We start from the raw sequence: 18,189 nt of genomic DNA on the forward strand, positions 1-18,189 counted from the left end.
TGTGAACACTGAGGAACTTGAAGTTGTCCAACCCGCTCCAATACAACCTCCAAAACAGGTCTTCTATATGACTCAATTGAGAAATGAAACTCCTTTGAGAAAAGCACATACTGTCTGTGCAGCTTCTACAGATGAGAACATTACAGTTTGAATATTACACTAGTGATGTTCACTGTCAATGGTGTATCTCAGATTAAGTCAAGAATGCAAACCATTCATAGATGTCATAATATTTAGAGAGCATTTGTCAAAACAATGTGATGAATACATTCCTGTGATACAATAAAAGAAACACAAAGTCTTGAAAGTTAACATTCAGTTTATTGTGTGTGGGGAAACTTCACTTTTTGCTGATAAGTGATGCTGAAGCTTATTTTAGTCCCTACCTCACCACTTGGTGGCAGGGTAGAGAAGTGTGGTTACAGCAGTACAGTAGCTTGTTGAACATTTGTACCAACAGAGGGTACTATAACACAGCCATTTCAATTCAGATTTGAAATACAGTTTATATCAATTATCCTGAGAAAGTAACTTGGTTGAGATGTCAATAAAGCACAGTTTAGTTGATGCTGATAATCTCAAACTGTATCATAGGTCATTTTAAGTTTATTTACGAAGATTGTTATAATGACTAAACACAGACAAGTTAAAGGCTTTTATTTTCAAAACAAAGAAATAGAAAAAAAAACTATACATATCTATTTAGAACTGAGATATATATATATAAAAAAAAGGCAACAAGACAATTGAGGTTCACATTGACAATGATCTGAATGAATAAGTGGATAGTGCTCATCCACTGGTGGCTAATTCAAACGGATAGTGCTGGGGGTATTCATGGATGACTTTCAGGGCTTCATTGTACAGCTCCAGGTCTGAAAAAAAATAATTTTATATGCAAAAACATAGATCTGTAAAAAAAACAAAGAGATGTCAAACCAGCTAAACAGTCTTTGGCAAGTTAAAAAGTACACTCAGCAATATCATCACGCCATGGGGCAACATCACCAACAAGAATTCAAATAAGACTACCACTACTGTTTCTCCCAAATCTGTGCTCTCCCTTGAGGTATGCTGCGCTGCTCACATTGGCAAGAGAGCATATTTTTTAGATTTTGTTGCAGGAAGTCACTCTGCTGTGTGTAATGATGTAATTTTGCAGAGTGTACCTTTGAGAACACATTCCCTTTTCCACAGGAGAGATGACATACTTACCAAAAGGAATGCCTTGGTCTTCTCTGAGCATGTTGTATGCAGAGGCCATTATTGCCCCTTTGTTGGACACTACACCAACCACCTCCACCACCCCACTCAACTCCTCATCAAGCTGGGAAAGAGAAACAATGTTACATCAGGCAATGCACTAATAGCCATATGCCTTTGAAATTCAAGTACAATGTTCACTTTCAGTTTTGTGATGTCATGTTGTCATTGTCAGATCGTTTCATTCCTAATTCCTAGAAGATAGCTACTGTTCAACCAGTCTACTGTAGTTAGTTGGTTACGTCTTGCAACTGTACTCACGGGTTCATTAAGTTCCACTGATGCAGACTTCCCTTCTCCATCCGAAAGAGTGAATGATTTTCCTGTTGGATGGACCTGTCATAGACGACAAAACAATGAATTGCGATTTAGTCATGCTAATTAGCTAGTTAGTTATAAAAGTAGCGAATTTCATTGCCATTTCTGGCTGTGTACCACCACGACCCTTTCGTCAAGACTGCCATCCAATTTCTAGTGCTGAACTAATGTTAGGCCCAATAAAAACACTAACATATTACCTTCTCAACACGTCCAACGAAGCAAATCGGCCTGCTGATATATTGAGACAGCATAGAATTGTTTATTCTGGGTTTTGGTGACTCAAAAACTGCCATTTCGATAGATTTTGCAGAACACAACTTGAAATTCTGGCTACGATTGAGCAAAACAAGCAGGCGATAACGCGGGAAATACTTTGTTACGACGACGTTTCCTCGTTGTTCTATGCTACATTCTTTCCCCGGACAGAAGCTTATGTTAACTATCGTTCCTCATATTAATTTTTAAATGTCACATGAACGGATAATTTCATATAAATAAAACTTCAATCTTTTAAAGTGGAGTCTAATAAATAAACACCAGATTCAAAGCGACAGATTGCGGTACAATCATTATAAAACTGATTAGAATAAAATTGTTCTCGACATTGTTTCTAAACGGACCATTTACAGAACAGGAATGACCGGAAACAGATAAGACAACAGCAACAACACACTGGTCAATGGCTAACTCCACGAAATTGCATAGATAATCTAACAACAACAACAGTGTATGTTACTTTACTCGACTTTTTAACGAAAAGAAAGACTGGTAGGGTAAGTAATTTGCTTTGGTTTGACGAAAACCTAGCTAACTAGACACTAAAGAACATTTAGCTAGTAGAGCATACGTGACATTTGATACTTCGGAAGTTAATAGAAATCTAACTGAAAGTCACTTTCACTTGTATTCAGTTATGATATTGCGATCTGTGATCAACTTTCAGGCATACTCCTAGGTTCTACATACCAAAAGGTAAACACAACATGATTTCTTTATGCATTTTCTCATTCCAAGTGCCGTGATGATGTTGCCGTATGCTTGCTAACGTTTGTTTTTCTCGCCTTTGCAGACCCAGTAAGGAGTCAGTATGTTCAGTTTTTTCGGGAATCGTAATAAAGACTCTTCCAAGAAGTCATCGTCAGAGGGTGGTACAGATGGGTTCGTGATAATAGGTGAGAAACAAATAATCAAACGTCAACCTGCTGACTTTGTAAGAGTCAGAAATGTGTATTTGCTTGATACTCAAAGTCTAGGTGTTCAACAGAACTTTGACGTTTCAGGTCGTCCTATTGCTCAGTAGACTCCGTTCAGTTCTGAAACTACCACATTTACCAAACATCTAACAAGTTGGGCAGAACACACACACATAAAGTAATTCTGTGATTTGTTATTGAATCCATGAAATGTGTGGATTCCACAATCTACTGGTTGTACCAATCTTATTTCATAATTAAATGACCAGGCCTCTCCTGGTTGCCTATTGATATCACCCAGAACAATGTTGTGGGGGTTGTGTGTCAGAGTTGCACACAATGACATGTCCAGTGCTACTGTATTATAAAATGGAATTTTAAATGTTTCAAAGCACTGTACACATTCAGTCAATAACATCGGTCTATATTTTTAGTTTATCTTGTTATTTTTTAAATTTCTATTAATCATTTTTGTCAACAAGACTAAATCCTGAACCTCTACTTTGTATCACTAGTAAATAATATAAGCTTAAAAAGTCCACATGTAGTTTTAAGTTTGTCACCAACTTTGAATAATGTCTTTCACCACTTCCTTGAGGCTGAAATGAACCTGAAATGAAAATAATGAGTTGCGCAAAAAATAAGTTTCCTCGTGCTCATGGGCGTGGTAATAAGTCATAACAACAAATTAGCATATGTTTATCGTTAAGTTCAAAACGATAATATAGGATTGCTACTTGCTTTATGAAGATAAATCCTGCCAATTTTAAAGGTCCAAGGAGGAAACAACCTCTTTGGGTACCTTTCAAAATAATAAAAATGTTATTGTTAGTCAGGAATCTCCCTCCTCCCTCTTTCCTCTACCAGGAAAGTGCAGTATAATTGGCTCTTTATCCCGTGGCTTTGATTGGGAGCGCTGCTGGTGGATCTGGATTCAAATAGTACTCAAAAACAATTTCAAATACTTTAGCTGGGCTTGATTGCGCTTGCCTGGCACTATGGAACCAATAAAGTAGTCGCAAAAGTGCAAACGCTGTCCATCTGGCACTCCAGACAGGCTAAAACTAACACCAAAAGTAGTTAAAGTGATTTCAAATAGTATTTGAACCCAGGTATGGCTTTTGGTGAAGCAGTAGACACAGATGGTCAGGAGTTGTATGTTTCTCTTGGCAGACAGAAGAGAGCCAGTCTCAGAGCCAGCGTTTCTTCCTAGACAAAGGAGAAAGAGTCTGACTGAGATCACAGATGTTTTAGTGTAAACCCAATGACTGTGCTCTGTTTAATCACATTCTCTGATTTAAAGATGCCAATGATGTGTGTGTGTGTGTGTGTGTGTGTGTGTGTGTGTGTGTGTGTGTGTGTGTGTGTGTGTGTGTGTGTGTGTGTGTGTGTGTGTGTGTGTGTGTGTGTGTGTGTTTCGTAAGGGAGGGATCAGTCAGATAGCTGATGAAACCAGGGAGTTTAAAAGGCTACTCACCAAAACTGAATTCATAGATTTACTCTGGGTGTAATCAATGTTGATAGGAGTTGTTACAGAGCGCAAATCCAACAATGTAGGACTATGCTTCAGTCAGAGTTGGGGTAGTGGCTTTCAATATAGGTACAGTTAGGTTAGTTTGTCCCGTTGCATTGAATGAATATTCAAAGATAATTTTCTGTGAGGATTTATTTATTTATTTTTTTTAACGTTTTTACTGTATCAAATGTAAAGTGTAGCTACTTGTTTCCCTGAAATCTGCCATTACATTTGCCATCTGCACCACAGCCTTTTTCCACTTTTCGAGAATTCCTGGTACTGATGGCTCCAGACCAAAGGGAGCAGATGTTCTTACAAAGCTGATCTGTGGGGCTCAGTCTGTGTCCATATGTTAGGGGGCATATCATGTGCCACTCCACTACCCTTTCACTTCCCCAGCCAGCGGCCTGCCGGTTGGGTATGTTCGGGCCAGGGCTGGGCTGTGGGAGAGAGCCAGCGGAAAATCCCAGTGGGCAGGGAACTGGGTGGCTGGCAGGCTGATCTTCTGTGGCCCTTCTCGCCTCCATCCACGTGTAGTTATTCAGACCAAGATAAATCCTCTTGGGGAAGGAGCAAGGCAGTGCAGTGAAAAAAGTAATATTTTCAATTTTCTTAATGATATTTCAACACTATAAGATCGAAATAACACTCTGAAATTGTGAAAATGATAATTCCCTTTTAGTGAAAGAGTTTTTTTTGGGATGTAAAAATATACACATTTGTGTCAACACACCCACATGATCAGACTGAGCATTTCAATGGCAAAATGAAAATAAATTATAAAAATAGCAAACTTTTTTTTGGGGGGGTGGGGTTATTTTCATTAAATAAACACACAGTAATTATATTAGACACACAGTGACGATTTAAAAATAACATTTATAAAGACTGCATGGGGGCTTTAAGGGAAAACAATCTGCAGAGTCCACCCCTGATGCTAGATGGAGGGATGGCTCACATTTGTCAGGGGGTCATGGAGTCGAATCTCATTCTACCTCCGAAGATTAGCTAATTAGCTATTACCATAACGTCCTTTGACAAGGTTTGTATCCTACATCAGGCAAATCTCTCCCCAGTCTAAGCTGTTAATTTGTAACACCTAATATTTTCTCCTCCATTCCGTCAGATGGAATCCAATAACAAAGGATTTGTTTTATTACCTCTGAAGTCATGAAGTCATCTCTGTGATCCAAGTCTAGGGCCTTCAGTCCCTCAAAGTGTGTGTGTGTGTCTGTGTGTGTGTGCGCACCTGCCTGCAGCTGACCCTCTTGAGTGGTGCTGGTTGACTGCTGAAGTCATGAGCAGCTGCCTGTGCCTCTTCTGGGAGCCCATCTCCCAGAAGACAGACAATAGCCTCACTTGTATGTGGATGGCTGTCAGTGTCTACAAGGAGTCTTTTTCACTAACATCGTGTTCAAAGGCCTACACCCCCACACCACATTCATTTTAACATTTGTCCTCAGATGTTGCTTTTCCTTGTCTGAAGTCTTTATTTATTTAGCCAGGATAGTAGTCCACTCAGTAACAATTGACACTGTTTTCCAGGGAGTCCTAAAGTCGTTGCAGGTAATGCAAGGATGGGTGTGCATGCGTACATCATGCATGTGAGTTCATAAGTGTTTTAGTAATTGGTCACTGGTCATTAACAGAAGATTGTGAAAATAAATGTGAGGCTACTAACAGTGTCCAGCATTACTAGAGCTGGTTTATTCTGCACTGGCAAAGATGTTTACGAGAAGCCTGCTAGCCTGACAAGCTGCATGTCATTGACCATGTCCACGCTCTGAGCAGGTCACACAACTCCAGCACGAATCATGACATAACGTGATGTCATTGACCATGTCCACGCTCTGAGCAGGTCACACAACTCCAGCACGAATCATGACATAACGTGATGTCATTGACCATGTCCACGCTCTGAGCAGGTCACACAACTCCAGCACGAATCATGACATAACGTGATGTCATTGACAAGATCCACACTGCACAGAGCAGGTCGATGCAGAATGTAATGTGCTCCTTTTCATTCCTCTTCACTTGATCAGCACATGATCCAAGCCAGAACCTTAGGCCTCTCTCCTGAACTGACACTGTTCAGACAAGATTTTATTTTAATGTTTAAAATATACACTGCTCAAAAAAATAAAGGGAACACTTAAACAACACAATGTAACTTCAAGTCAATCACACTTCTGTGAAATCAAACTGTCCACTTAGGAAGCAACACTGATTGACAATACATTTCACATGCTGTTGTGCAAATGGAATAGACAACAGGTGGAAATTATAGGCAATTAGCAAGACACCCCCAATAAAGGAGTGGTTCTGCAGGTGGTGACCACAGACCACTTCTCAGTTCCTATGCTTCCTGGCTGATGTTTTGGTCACTTTTGAATGCTGGCGGTGCTTTCACTCTAGTGGTAGCATGAGACGGAGTCTACAACCCACACAAGTGGCTCAGGTAGTGCAGCTCATTCAGGATGGCACATCAATGCGAGCTGTGGCAAGAAGGTTTGCTGTGTCTGTCAGCGTAGTGTCCAGAGCATGGAGGCGCTACCAGGAGACAGGCCAGCACATCAGGAGGCCGTAGGAGGGCAACAACCCAGCAGCAGGACCGCTACCTCCGCCTTTGTGCAAGGAGGAGCAGGAGGAGCACTGCCAGAGCCCTGCAAAATGACCTCCAGCAGGCCACAAATGTGCATGTGTCTGCTCAAACGGTCAGAAACAGACTCCATGAGGGTGGTATGAGGGCCCGACGTCTACAGGTGGGGGTTGTGCTTACAGCCCAACACCGTGCAGGACGTTTGGCATTTGCCAGAGAACACCAAGATTGGCAAATTCGCCACTGGCGCCCTGTGCTCTTCACAGATGAAAGCAGGTTCACACTGAGCACATGTGACAGACGTGACAGTCTGGAGACGCCGTGGAGAATGTTCTGCTGCCTGCAACATCCTCCAGCATGACCGGTTTGGCGGTGGGTCAGTCATGGTGTGGGGTGGCATTTTTTTGGGGGGCCGCACAGCCCTCCATGTGCTCGCCAGAGGTAGCCTGACTGCCATTAGGTACCGAGATGAGATCCTCAGACCCCTTGTGAGACCATATGCTGGTGCGGTTGGCCCTGGGTTCCTCCTAATGCAAGACAATGCTAGACCTCATGTGGCTGGAGTGTGTCAGCAGTTCCTGCAAGAGGAAGGCATTGATGCTATGGACTGGCCCGCCCGTTCCCCAGACCTGAATCCAATTGAGCACATCTGGGACATCATGTCTCGATCCATCCACCAACGCCACGTTGCACCACAGACTGTCCAGGAGTTGGCGGATGCTTTAGTCCAGGTCTAGGAGGAGACCATCCGCCACCTCATCAGGAGCATGCCCAGGCGTTGTAGGGAGGTCATACAGGCACGTGGAGGCCACACACACTACCGAGCCTCATTTTGACTTGTTTTAAGGACATTACATCAAAGTTGGGTCAGCCTGTAGTGTGGTTTTCCACTTTAATTTTGAGTGTGACTCCAAATCCAGACCTCCATGGGTTGCTAAATTTGATTTCCATTGATAATTTTTGTGTGATTTTGTTGTCAGCACATTCAACTATGTAAAGAAAAAAGTATTTAATAAGAATATTTCATTCATTCAGATCTAGGATGTGTTATTTTAGTGTTCCCTTTATTTCTTTGAGCAGTGTATATACACACACTACCGTTCAAAAGTTTGTGGTCACTTAGAAATGTCCTTGTTTTCCATGAAAACATACATGAAACGAGTTGCAAAATTAATAGGAAATATAGTCAAGATGTTGACATGGTTATAAATAATTATTTTTATTTGAAATAATAATTGTGTCCTTCAAACTTTGCTTTTGTTAAAGAATCATCCATTTGCAGCAATTACAGCATTGCAGACCTTTGGCATTCTAGTTGTCAATTTGTTGAGGTAATCTGAAGAGATTCCACCCCATGCTTCCTGAAGCACCTCCCACAAGTTGGATTGGCTTGATGGGCACTTCTTACTTACCATACGGTCAAGCTGCTCCCACAACAGCTCAATAGGGTTGAGATCCGGTGACTGTGCTGGCCACTCCATTATAGACAGAATACCAGCTGACTGCTTCTTCCCTAAATAGTTCTTGAATATTTTGGAGCTATGCTTTGGGTCATTGTCCTGTTGTAGGAGGAAATTGGCTCCAATTAAGCGCTGTCCACAGGGTATGGCATGGCATTGCAAAATGGAGTGATAGCCTTCCTTCTTCAAGATCCATTTTACCCTGTACAAATCTCCCACTTTACCACCAGCAAAGCACCTCCAGACCATCACTTTGCCTCAACCATGCTTGACAGATGGCGTCAAGTACCCCTCCATGTTCTTCTTTGTGATCCGAACACCTCAAACTTAGATTCGTCTGTACATAGCACTTTTTTCCAATCTTCCTTTGTCCAGTGTCTGTGTTTTGCCCATCTTAATCTTTTCTTTTTATTGGCCAGTCTGAGATGGCTTTTTCTTTGCAACTCTGCCTAGAAGGCCAGCATCCCGGAGTCGCCTCTTCACTGTTGACATTGAGACTGGTGTTTTGCAGGTACTATTTAATGAAGCTGCCAATTGAGGACTTGTGAGGCATCTGTTTCTCAAACTAGACACTCTAATATACTTGTCCTCTTGCTCAGTTGTGCACCGGGGCCCTCCCACTCCTCTTTCTATTCTGGTTAGAGCCAGTTTGCTCTGTTCTGTGAAGGGAGTAGTACACAGTGTTGTACAAGTATCTTCAGTTTCTTGTCTATTTCTCGCATGGAATAGCCTTCATTTCTCAGAACAAGAATAGACTGACGAGTTTCAGAAGAAAGTCCTTTGTTTCTGGCCATTTTGATCCTGTAATCGAACCCACAAATGCTGATGCTCCAGATACTCAACTAGTCTAAAGAAGGCCAGTTTTATTGCTTCTTTAATCTGGACAACAGTTTTCAGCTGTGCTAACATAATTGCAAAAGAGTTTCCTAATGATCAATTATTCTTTTAAAATTGTAAACTTGGATTAGCTAACACAATGTGCCATTGGAACACAGGAGTGATGGTTGCTGATAATGGGCCTCTGTACGCCTATGTAGATATTCCATTAAAAAATCTGCTGTTTCCAGCTACAATAGTCATTTACAACATTAACAATGTCTACGCTGTATTTCTGATCAATTTGATGTTATTTTAATGGACAATCAAAGGTGCTTTTCTTTAAAAAACAAGGACATTTCTAAGTGACTCCAAACTTTTGAACAGTAGTGTACACATGTTTGCCAGTCCAGGTTCACGTACAGTTATCCAAACACACAGTCTTTCCACGATGTTGAATGTGAAAACATGCAGCCTTACTATAATGTGAAGTCAAGTACAACTGACCTGACCTGTCCTCTGTATCATCAAGCAGAGGTGTGTGTGTGTGTGTGTGTGTGTGTGTGTGTTTTCTTGCTTTTGCGTCGCTATCCCTCTCCTGAAGGATTTAGTGAATGGGAGGGATAAACTCCTGCATGCTATTGAGCAGATGACGGATGCATGCTCTGTGTGTTACTGACTGAGAGAGAACGGGAAGGCGGGGCCTCTGTCGAACTGACTGAGCCCAGAAACAAGGCCATGCATGTACAATGCTGACGACACATAACGAGGAGAACATAGGCTAGGCTTACTTTACATGGCATTATTTAGATGCCCCTGTTGTTCTAGAGGACTTGCTCTGGAGGTGAACAATACCTACCATGCCAAGAATTCCTTCACAGATGTGGATGGAAATGTGGGCTAAATCTTGTGATGAAATTGTGGGAACTTTTGTAATTTACTTTTGTACCTGTAGGACTAAAGGGGGAAAATTAAAGCTTTAAATACAAGGCATAGAATGAATTAATATTGCATACTTATATGCCTCAAACATTGATGGAAATATGAATATGATAATGGCAAAGTAAGACAACAGACAAAATATTTTTTATTTAAACAGATTTTAAAGCTGCAATATGTTAAACTTTTTGGGCGACCTGACAAAATTCACATTCACAATGTAAGTTATAGATCTGTCATTCTCATTGAAAGCAAGTCTAAGAAACTGTAGATCTGTTCTATGTGCAGTATTTCTGTGCTTCCATTTTTAAGTTCAGTTTTTGTGTCTTTTACATTAGGTTTTGTACACAAGCTTCAAACTGCTAAAAGAAAATACAATATTTTTGGTTATGGAAAATATATTTCACAGTGGTTTAGGTGGTACAATTATTCTCTACACTATAGTGCTTGTTTTGTCACAAACTGAAATTAAGTGAACCATTCGAATTTTAGCTACCAGAAAATGATTTCTGCATAGTGCTTTTTTTAAAATAAAAAATAATCTGAATTTGAGGTTACTGAAGCTGAGAAACATTGTACTACTAGACCAGAGTAAGCTGATAGGTCCCATATTGATCCTGTGCAGAGTAACGCAACCTCTGTTTTATCATGGGGCTCTGGGCCTCCGTTCCCTTTCATGGAGATCATTTACCCTCTATAGAGAGAGACATTGGGTGACTGGAGACACTGAGCTCAGATCAAAGGAATCTGTTGAGATCAGGGAGGATGACTTCATGCTGCAGAAAGAGTTCAGTCCCACAGGACAGGGGGAGTGGAGATGGCAATGGTTACAGAGGAGAAGAAAGAGGGAGCGAGAAGAGGAGACGACAATGTGCAGTTAGTAACTAGACTAATTAAGGCCCAGTAGTTCTCCCCCAGATGACATGATGCAAGAGGAATGGGGTTGGGAACACAGGCTAGGTTACACCAGAGAGAGGAATGGGGTTGGGAACACAGGCTAGGTTACACCAGAGAGAGGAATGGGGTTGGGAACACAGGCTAGGTTATACCAGAGAGAGGAATGGGGTTGGGAACACAGGCTAGGCTACACCAGAGAGAGGAATGGGGTTGGGAACACAGGCTAGGTTACACCAGAGAGAGGAATGGGGTTGGGAACACAGGCTAGGTTACACCAGAGAGAGGAATGGGGTTGGGAACACAGGCTAGGTTACACCAGAGAGAGGAATGGGGTTGGGAACACAGGCTAGGTTACACCAGAGAGAGGAATGGGGTTGGGAACACAGGCTAGGTTACACCAGAGAGAGGAATGGGGTTGGGAACACAGGCTAGGTTACACCAGAGAGAGGAATGGGGTTGGGAACACAGGCTAGGCTACACCAGAGAGAGGAATGGGGTTGGGAACACAGGCTAGGTTACACCAGAGAGAGGAATGGGGTTGGGAACACAGGCTAGGTTACACCAGAGAGAGGAATGGGGCTGGGAACACAGGCTAGGTTATACCAGAGAGAGAGGAATGGGGTTGGGAACACAGGCTAGGTTACACCAGAGAGAGGAATGGGGTTGGGAACACAGGCTAGATTACACCAGAGAGAGGAATGGGGTTGGGAACACAGGCTAGGTTACACCAGAGAGAGGAATGGGGTTGGGAACACAGGCTAGGTTACACCAGAGAGAGGAATGGGGTTGGGAACACAGGCTAGGTTACACCAGAGAGAGGAATGGGGTTGGGAACACAGGCTAGATTACACCAGAGAGAGGAATGGGGCTGGGAACACAGGCTAGGTTATACCAGAGAGAGGAATGGGGCTGGGAACACAGGCTAGGTTATACCAGAGAGAGGAATGGGGTTGGGAACACAGGCTACACCAGAGAGAGGAATGGGGTTGGGAACACAGGCTAGATTACACCAGAGAGAGCTGCAGGCATGCTCTGGTCCACATAGTGCTCTGTGGAACAGTATTACTGTGTTACTAACTTTGTTAATGCTGTGTAATCCATTAATGTGATCAGAATGCCACTCCACTCGTTAAACCACATCTAATCACACACTTGACCTGCTTTTCCCGAAGAAGGAAAAAATACACCAAAGAGGCTAATGACTTCTGTTATGAAGACCACAGGGCAAGTAGGCCATTGTAGATGGGGCTAGTCGTGGGTCTCGTGCACATGTATGTTGATGAAGAATCCAGGCCTAGGCCCGTGGTGTATAATGACAGAATATCTTTCTTTTTTTTTCCTCTCCAGGAGAAACTCTGGACGAACAGAGGAAGAAGATCCAGAACGCGAACGTCGGCAAACCATCATGTAACGTTATTGTGCAACCATCAAAGGTGATTGTCTTTTATAACCAGAGGGCAGCGCTATGCAGAACATGCAGTATAACACTCTTTATGGGCTCTGGTCTAAACTAGAACACTATGTAGGAGAAAGGCAGATGGAGTGTCATTTAGGACCCAACCTGGGTGATGTTACTCAAAACTGCCAAGTGGTTCGTTTCGCAAATGCTGTCCTCAGTACCAGGAAACACAACTGTTGTAGACTTAAACAGACAGCAGTGAGACTTACTGACTGTCTCATCCTGCCTTCATATAGTCTGCCTACAGTCTGCTGCTGCTGTGTTGGCGACAGATGCTGAGTGGCATGGGTGTGATCTTGCACACACACACACACACACACACACACACACACACACACACACACACACACACACACACACACACACACACACACACACACAGAGACTTGAGGACCATCACATGCCACTACCATTCAGCACGCTTCATGCCTGCTACACTGGGTCTGGAGTGAAGTCTGGACATATGGTGGCTGTAGAAAAGCTCTATTGTGTTGCTGCTAGTTCTCTGTTTGATCTGGTTGGTCCTGCTAGTCCTTGAAGTCGCCTGTGGTGATTATTATGGGTTTAATCAAGGCCAATATGTCAATGGCAGCTGTGTGTGTGTGTGTGTGTGTGTGTGTGTGTGTGTGTGTGTGTGTGTGTGTGTGTGTGTGTGTGTGTGTGTGTGTGTGTGTGTGTGTGTGTGTGTGTGTGTGTGTGTGTGTGTGTGTTGAAGCGTAAGCTGCATATGGTGACATGGCACTGCAGCTCTGCTCCCATTCAATGAGTGTTATCTACAGTGCTTTGCCCCCATGTTGCGCACCCTTCACCTACATGATGTACAAACTCCTACCTACACCAATATAAACCTGTCCTGCTTCACACACTCACCTGTGTTATGGGCAATATATGAAAAATAAGGAGGGCCGGATGGCAGGACCACTACCTACAGTGTTCTGTATTGGTTATTACACAGGTAATTAGTGGTTAAGATGCAACGGTACTTTATCTGTGAAGTTCTAGAAGTCATGAAAAAGGAAAGCACCACACACTGCTTGCTGATCATGCTCCCAGGTGAGTCCTCGGCACCACCGTGTTTGAGAGAACAAACACTCAGACTCTTTTAAGGATGTTTCCGTGGTTATGTCCCAACCGAATGCTCTCTTAATTGAAGAGGAATAAGCCATTTCCTGTAACATCTTCTCTGCATTTAAACTTTTATTCCAAGGCCCGAAGCACTGCTTAAGTCTCCAATCTAGCACTTTATGTGTACACCAAATCCTTTTGAATCAAATGAGTCAATTGAAGAGTACAAATAGTAGGCCGGTTTAATATCATGGTAGACAGGCAAGAATAATTGTATTGTGTGACACTTGCTTGTGTTTAGTAGTACACTTACTGGTACGCTAGTTTAGTTGCTAAGGTTACGGTTTGGGACAGCACCCTAGTGACTTCCTCCCATGGATTTTGCCGAGTTCTGAAACCTCATCGGCATCAATCTGTTTTCATGTTTGACAAAAGTTAGCCACGTTAAGTGTTCCTTTTTCTATTGTGTAGCCTACACTTGTTTCTAAATGCAATGTCTGAAGGTGGATATTTTCTCACCTCTTCTCCTTAGTCCTCCAGTACGACACCTACCCAGGCCCACCACTCTCCAGCCCCTGCTCCACCTTCAGTGATCGCCCCATCACCAGGACCTATGTGGAAGCCCCCCGCGCACATAGTGGAGGCAGCCCTGTCTCTCCCAGACCTACTAGGAGATGTCCCATTCACCCTGGCCCCCCATGTTTTGGCCATGCAGACAGGGGGTCCTGGGTTCCCTCTCTTCTCTGAGATGCTGATGTCCCCCCAAGACATCAATCACAACCTGGCCTCCTTCACCTACGACTTCACTCTGGAGAACTCTGTGCTCTGTGACCATTGACCTGTAGATAGTCTACTTGCTGACTATGACCGCTGGCCTTTTGATCTGTCAACCTCCCCTCCAATACCAGCCCTATGTCAACCCTGGGTCGTGTTCATTGGGCAGCAAACAGATGAAAACGTACTGAAACAAGGTGGGATTACCTGGGCTTGTCCAATAAGAAAGACACATGTTTGTTTTCCTTTCCAAAGTGTTTAGCTACGTTTGCCCTACTGAACACAACCTTGGACTGTCTTGGCTCGTTACCATTCAGGTTTAGTTTCAGTTCTATAGGCTCTGTCTGAGAATGGTAGTACTATAATTAATGGTAAACCTGGCTATGGTGATGATCAGAGTTAGAAAACAGGTGTGAGTCAGGTGGGGTCAAAACTGCACCTGCCGGCAGTGATGTATGTTACACACAGTATGTAGGTAGATGGGTACGCAGAGTTCTACCATTAAGATTGTAGACTACTAGTTCAAGGCGAATCACTTTCTGATGTGCATGTCATAGTAGTGCTGGTTCACTGTTTTAAGAACTGTGTGTATCAGAAGAGAGCTAGCTTCATGTCTGATAGGCATGCTTCATCATAACTTTGTGTTTCATTTGAACAGTGTCTGGGTCTGTAGATTCACCTGTTGCTGCTGTTAGTTTAGAAGTCACTGATTGACCTTTGGGTTTGCACTAATGTACGTATGAGACAGATTTCAGATCGTTTTCAAATCTTATAAAGGAAATTACATGTATTATTCTTTATCTGGTTACTATTTTTTTTCCTCTGCTGTCCTCACTTTTGCCAATGAAGTTATGAACTCTTTAACAAGACATTTGAAAAAACGTTTGTGTAGCATAAGCATTTCTATTGAGGAACTATGTAGCTTTTTGATCTATTTTAAAATGTAAGGATATATATCCCCTATTTTTCAACATGTATTATCAGGACTCACTTGATATGGTGACTCTTATGTGGCCTTTGTCTTTTGATCATCATCAGCATGGCTCTTATGAACGCATCATGTGTTGTAACTTCCCAAACGCTGTATTTATTGTTATTTATTCTGAACAAACCAAGTTTCCTCCAGTCTTCATGGCACAGTTTAGATTTGACAGTGTGTCCAGGTATCCTGTCATGTATACTGTATTCATTGTGAACAAATTATCTTGTGAACACACATATGTTCAGTTACCTCTGACTGCTGTACAAATGTGAGAGGGCAAGAAAATACCAATTATATTTAGTTAAAATACTTTTTAGGACTATTATTTGAAGTAAACTCCTTATGAGTTAACTCCTAAGACAACCACTCAAGAACCTGAAAAGATGGCTCATAAGTTGCTGTTATTTTCAGTGCACTGTTGTGGTATTCCACATGTGAAATCATCCATAGAGGCTGCATTTACACACACAGCCAAATTATTCTTTTTTTGATCAGTTCTTTTGCCAATAATTGTGCAAGAAAATCTGAATTGAGCTGCATGTGTAATCACAGCCTTACTACTGCATACATTATGAAATATTTGTGATTTACCCTTTCTGGACAATCCTTTGCTGTGCATACCTGGAAACAAAGTGTATTTATAGCTGTCTGTGTTAAACGATGATGTGGATTTCCCCAGGCCTCTTCCTCTCTTTGTAATTCAATCACTGACCTAACAGCATTTTTTTTATTTTTTATTATTCACCGGCGTGGAAGGCTACAATTTGAGTTTGAGTAACTTAGTTTGTTTGGTTTACTTGGATGTATTTTGGGGGTTTAGTTACGGTGTGGTTAATTTGTGGTTGTTGTGCATGTTTGCTATTAACAATACATTGTTTTCATTTATCTTGTCATTTTTAACTGAGGGGTTTTCTCTAAAGATGGTTTACCTGTAAAAGCATGAGTACTGTGTTTTTATTAGTAGTAGCTGGTATATAGGAAATACAGTGCATTCGGAAAGTATTCAGACCCCTTGACTTTTTTCACATTTTGTTACGTTACATCCTTATTCTAAAAGTAATTAAATTGTTTTTTACCCTCAATCTACACACAATACCCCATAATGAAAAACTGATATCACATTTACATAAGTCTTCAGACCCTTTACTCAGTACTTTGTTGAAGCACCTTTGGCAGCGATTACAGCCTCAAGTCTTCTTGGTTATGACGCTACAAGCTTGGCACACCTGTATTTGGGGAGTTTCTCCCATTCTCTGCAGATCCTCTCAAGCTCTGTCAGGTTGGATGGGGAGCATCACTGCACAGATATTTTCAGGTCTCTCCTGAGATGCTCGATCAGGTTCAAGTCTGGGCTCTGGCTGGGCCTCTCAAGGACATTCAAAGACTTGTCCCGAAGCCACTCCTGCGTTATCTTGGCTGAGTGCTTAGGGTCGTTGTCCTGTTGGAATGTGAACCTTCGCCCCAGTCTGAGGTCCTGAGAACTCTGTGGCAGGTTTGCATGAAGGATCTCTCTGTACTTTGCTCTGTTCATTTTTCTCTCGATCCTAACTAGTCTCCCAGTCTCTCCAGCTGAAAAACATCCCCACAGCATGACGCTGCCACCACCATGCTTCACTGTAGAGATGGTTCCAGGTTTCTTACAGACTTGACGCTTGGCATTCAGGCAAAAGAGTTGGTTTCATCAGACCAGAGAATCTTGTTTGAGTCCTTTAGGTGCTTTTGGCAAACTCCAAGCAGGCTGTTATGTGCCTTTTTTTACTGAGGATTGGCTTCCTTTTGGCCACTCTACTATAAAGGCCTGATTGGTGGAGTGCTGCAGAGATGGTTGTCCTTCTGGAAGGTTTTCCCATCTCCACAGAGGAATTCTGGAGCTCTGTCAGAGTGACCATCGGGTTCTTGGTCACCTCCCTGACCAAGGCCCTTATCCCCCAATTGCTTAGTTTGGCTGGGCGGTCAGCTTTAGGAAGAGTCTTTTGGTTAATTCCAAACTTCTTCCATTTAAGAATGATGGAGGCCACTGTTCTTGGGGATTTTCAATGCTGCAGACATTTTTTGGTACCCTTCCCCAGATCTGTGCCTCAACACAATAATGTCTCGGAGTTCTACAGACCGTTCCTTCGACCTCATGGCTTGGTTTTTGCTCTGACATGCACTGTCAACTGTGGGACCTTATAGACAGGTGTGTGCCTTTCCAAATCATGTCCAATGAATTGAATTTACCACAGTTGGACTCCAATCAAGTTGTAGAAACAGCTCAAGGATGATAAAAGGAAACAGGATGCACCAGAGCTCAATTTCAAATCTCATAGCAAAGGGTCTGAATACTTATGTAAATAAGGTATTTCTGTGTAAGTTTTTGTAAATTAGCAAAAATGTCTCAACCTGTTTCGCTTTGACATGATGGGGTATTGTGTGTAGATTGATGAGGGAAAAAAATGCATTTAATCCATTTTAGAATAAGGCTGTAACATAAGTAAACGTGTAAAATGTGAAGGGGTCTGAATACTTTCTGAATGCACTATATGTCATATTGGGTTAGAGGATATGTTTTACATGCTATCTGCCCTACTTACCTGCTTCTGTTTTCATAATGCTAGTACCTGACCATCAGCCAAGTATTTGCACATTATCCTGATATCATGTACTCAGTGTTGGGGAAGCTACTTTGAAATTATAGTTTACTTCACACTGGAAGAAGTTAAGCTACCCGTAAACTATATATTTAACTAAAGTTTCTTTGAAAAGTAGTTCATTACATCCAAAGTCCTTTATCATATGTAGATCTGAAATGCCATAGACAACAATTTGCAAGAACAGATCACTCTGTAGTCAGATGTGATTAATTGGATAAATTACATATTAGTTTAACAACAACAAAATTCAAGTGAGAATTTGGACGGTC

At 42.2% G+C, this 18,189-nt stretch overlaps 2 protein-coding genes across 4 annotated transcripts; one reads left to right on the plus strand and one right to left on the minus strand.

Moving 5' to 3' along the window:
* Positions 1–299: 299 nt before the first annotated feature.
* rpa3 (replication protein A3) lies at positions 300–1,974 on the minus strand. 2 transcript variants are annotated; one of them, XM_038966462.1, is made up of 4 exons: positions 1,782–1,974; positions 1,525–1,599; positions 1,216–1,327; positions 300–875 (listed from the first exon to the last, which is right to left on the minus strand). In XM_038966462.1, exons 1-4 carry the CDS (start codon positions 1,875–1,877, stop codon positions 793–795), a joined length of 366 nt encoding a protein of 121 aa, XP_038822390.1. In that variant the 5' UTR covers positions 1,878–1,974; the 3' UTR covers positions 300–792. The 2 variants fall into 2 exon arrangements, with proteins under 2 accessions (XP_038822390.1, XP_038822391.1); XM_038966463.1 differs by having other exon boundaries at positions 801–911.
* Positions 1,975–2,230: 256 nt separating this feature from the next.
* LOC120022722 (UBAP1-MVB12-associated (UMA)-domain containing protein 1-like) lies at positions 2,231–16,289 on the plus strand. 2 transcript variants are annotated; one of them, XM_038966712.1, is made up of 5 exons: positions 2,231–2,357; positions 2,496–2,556; positions 2,654–2,756; positions 12,355–12,440; positions 14,064–16,289. In XM_038966712.1, the coding sequence occupies exons 3-5, from the start codon at positions 2,672–2,674 to the stop codon at positions 14,367–14,369; spliced, it is 477 nt and encodes a 158-aa protein (XP_038822640.1). In that variant the 5' UTR covers positions 2,231–2,357; positions 2,496–2,556; positions 2,654–2,671; the 3' UTR covers positions 14,370–16,289. The 2 variants fall into 2 exon arrangements, with proteins under 2 accessions (XP_038822640.1, XP_038822639.1); XM_038966711.1 differs by having other exon boundaries at positions 2,528–2,556.
* Positions 16,290–18,189: the final 1,900 nt, after the last annotated feature.

Source organism: Salvelinus namaycush, chromosome 27 (assembly GCF_016432855.1).
Source record: "Salvelinus namaycush isolate Seneca chromosome 27, SaNama_1.0, whole genome shotgun sequence".
Lineage (NCBI taxonomy): Eukaryota > Metazoa > Chordata > Actinopteri > Salmoniformes > Salmonidae > Salvelinus > Salvelinus namaycush.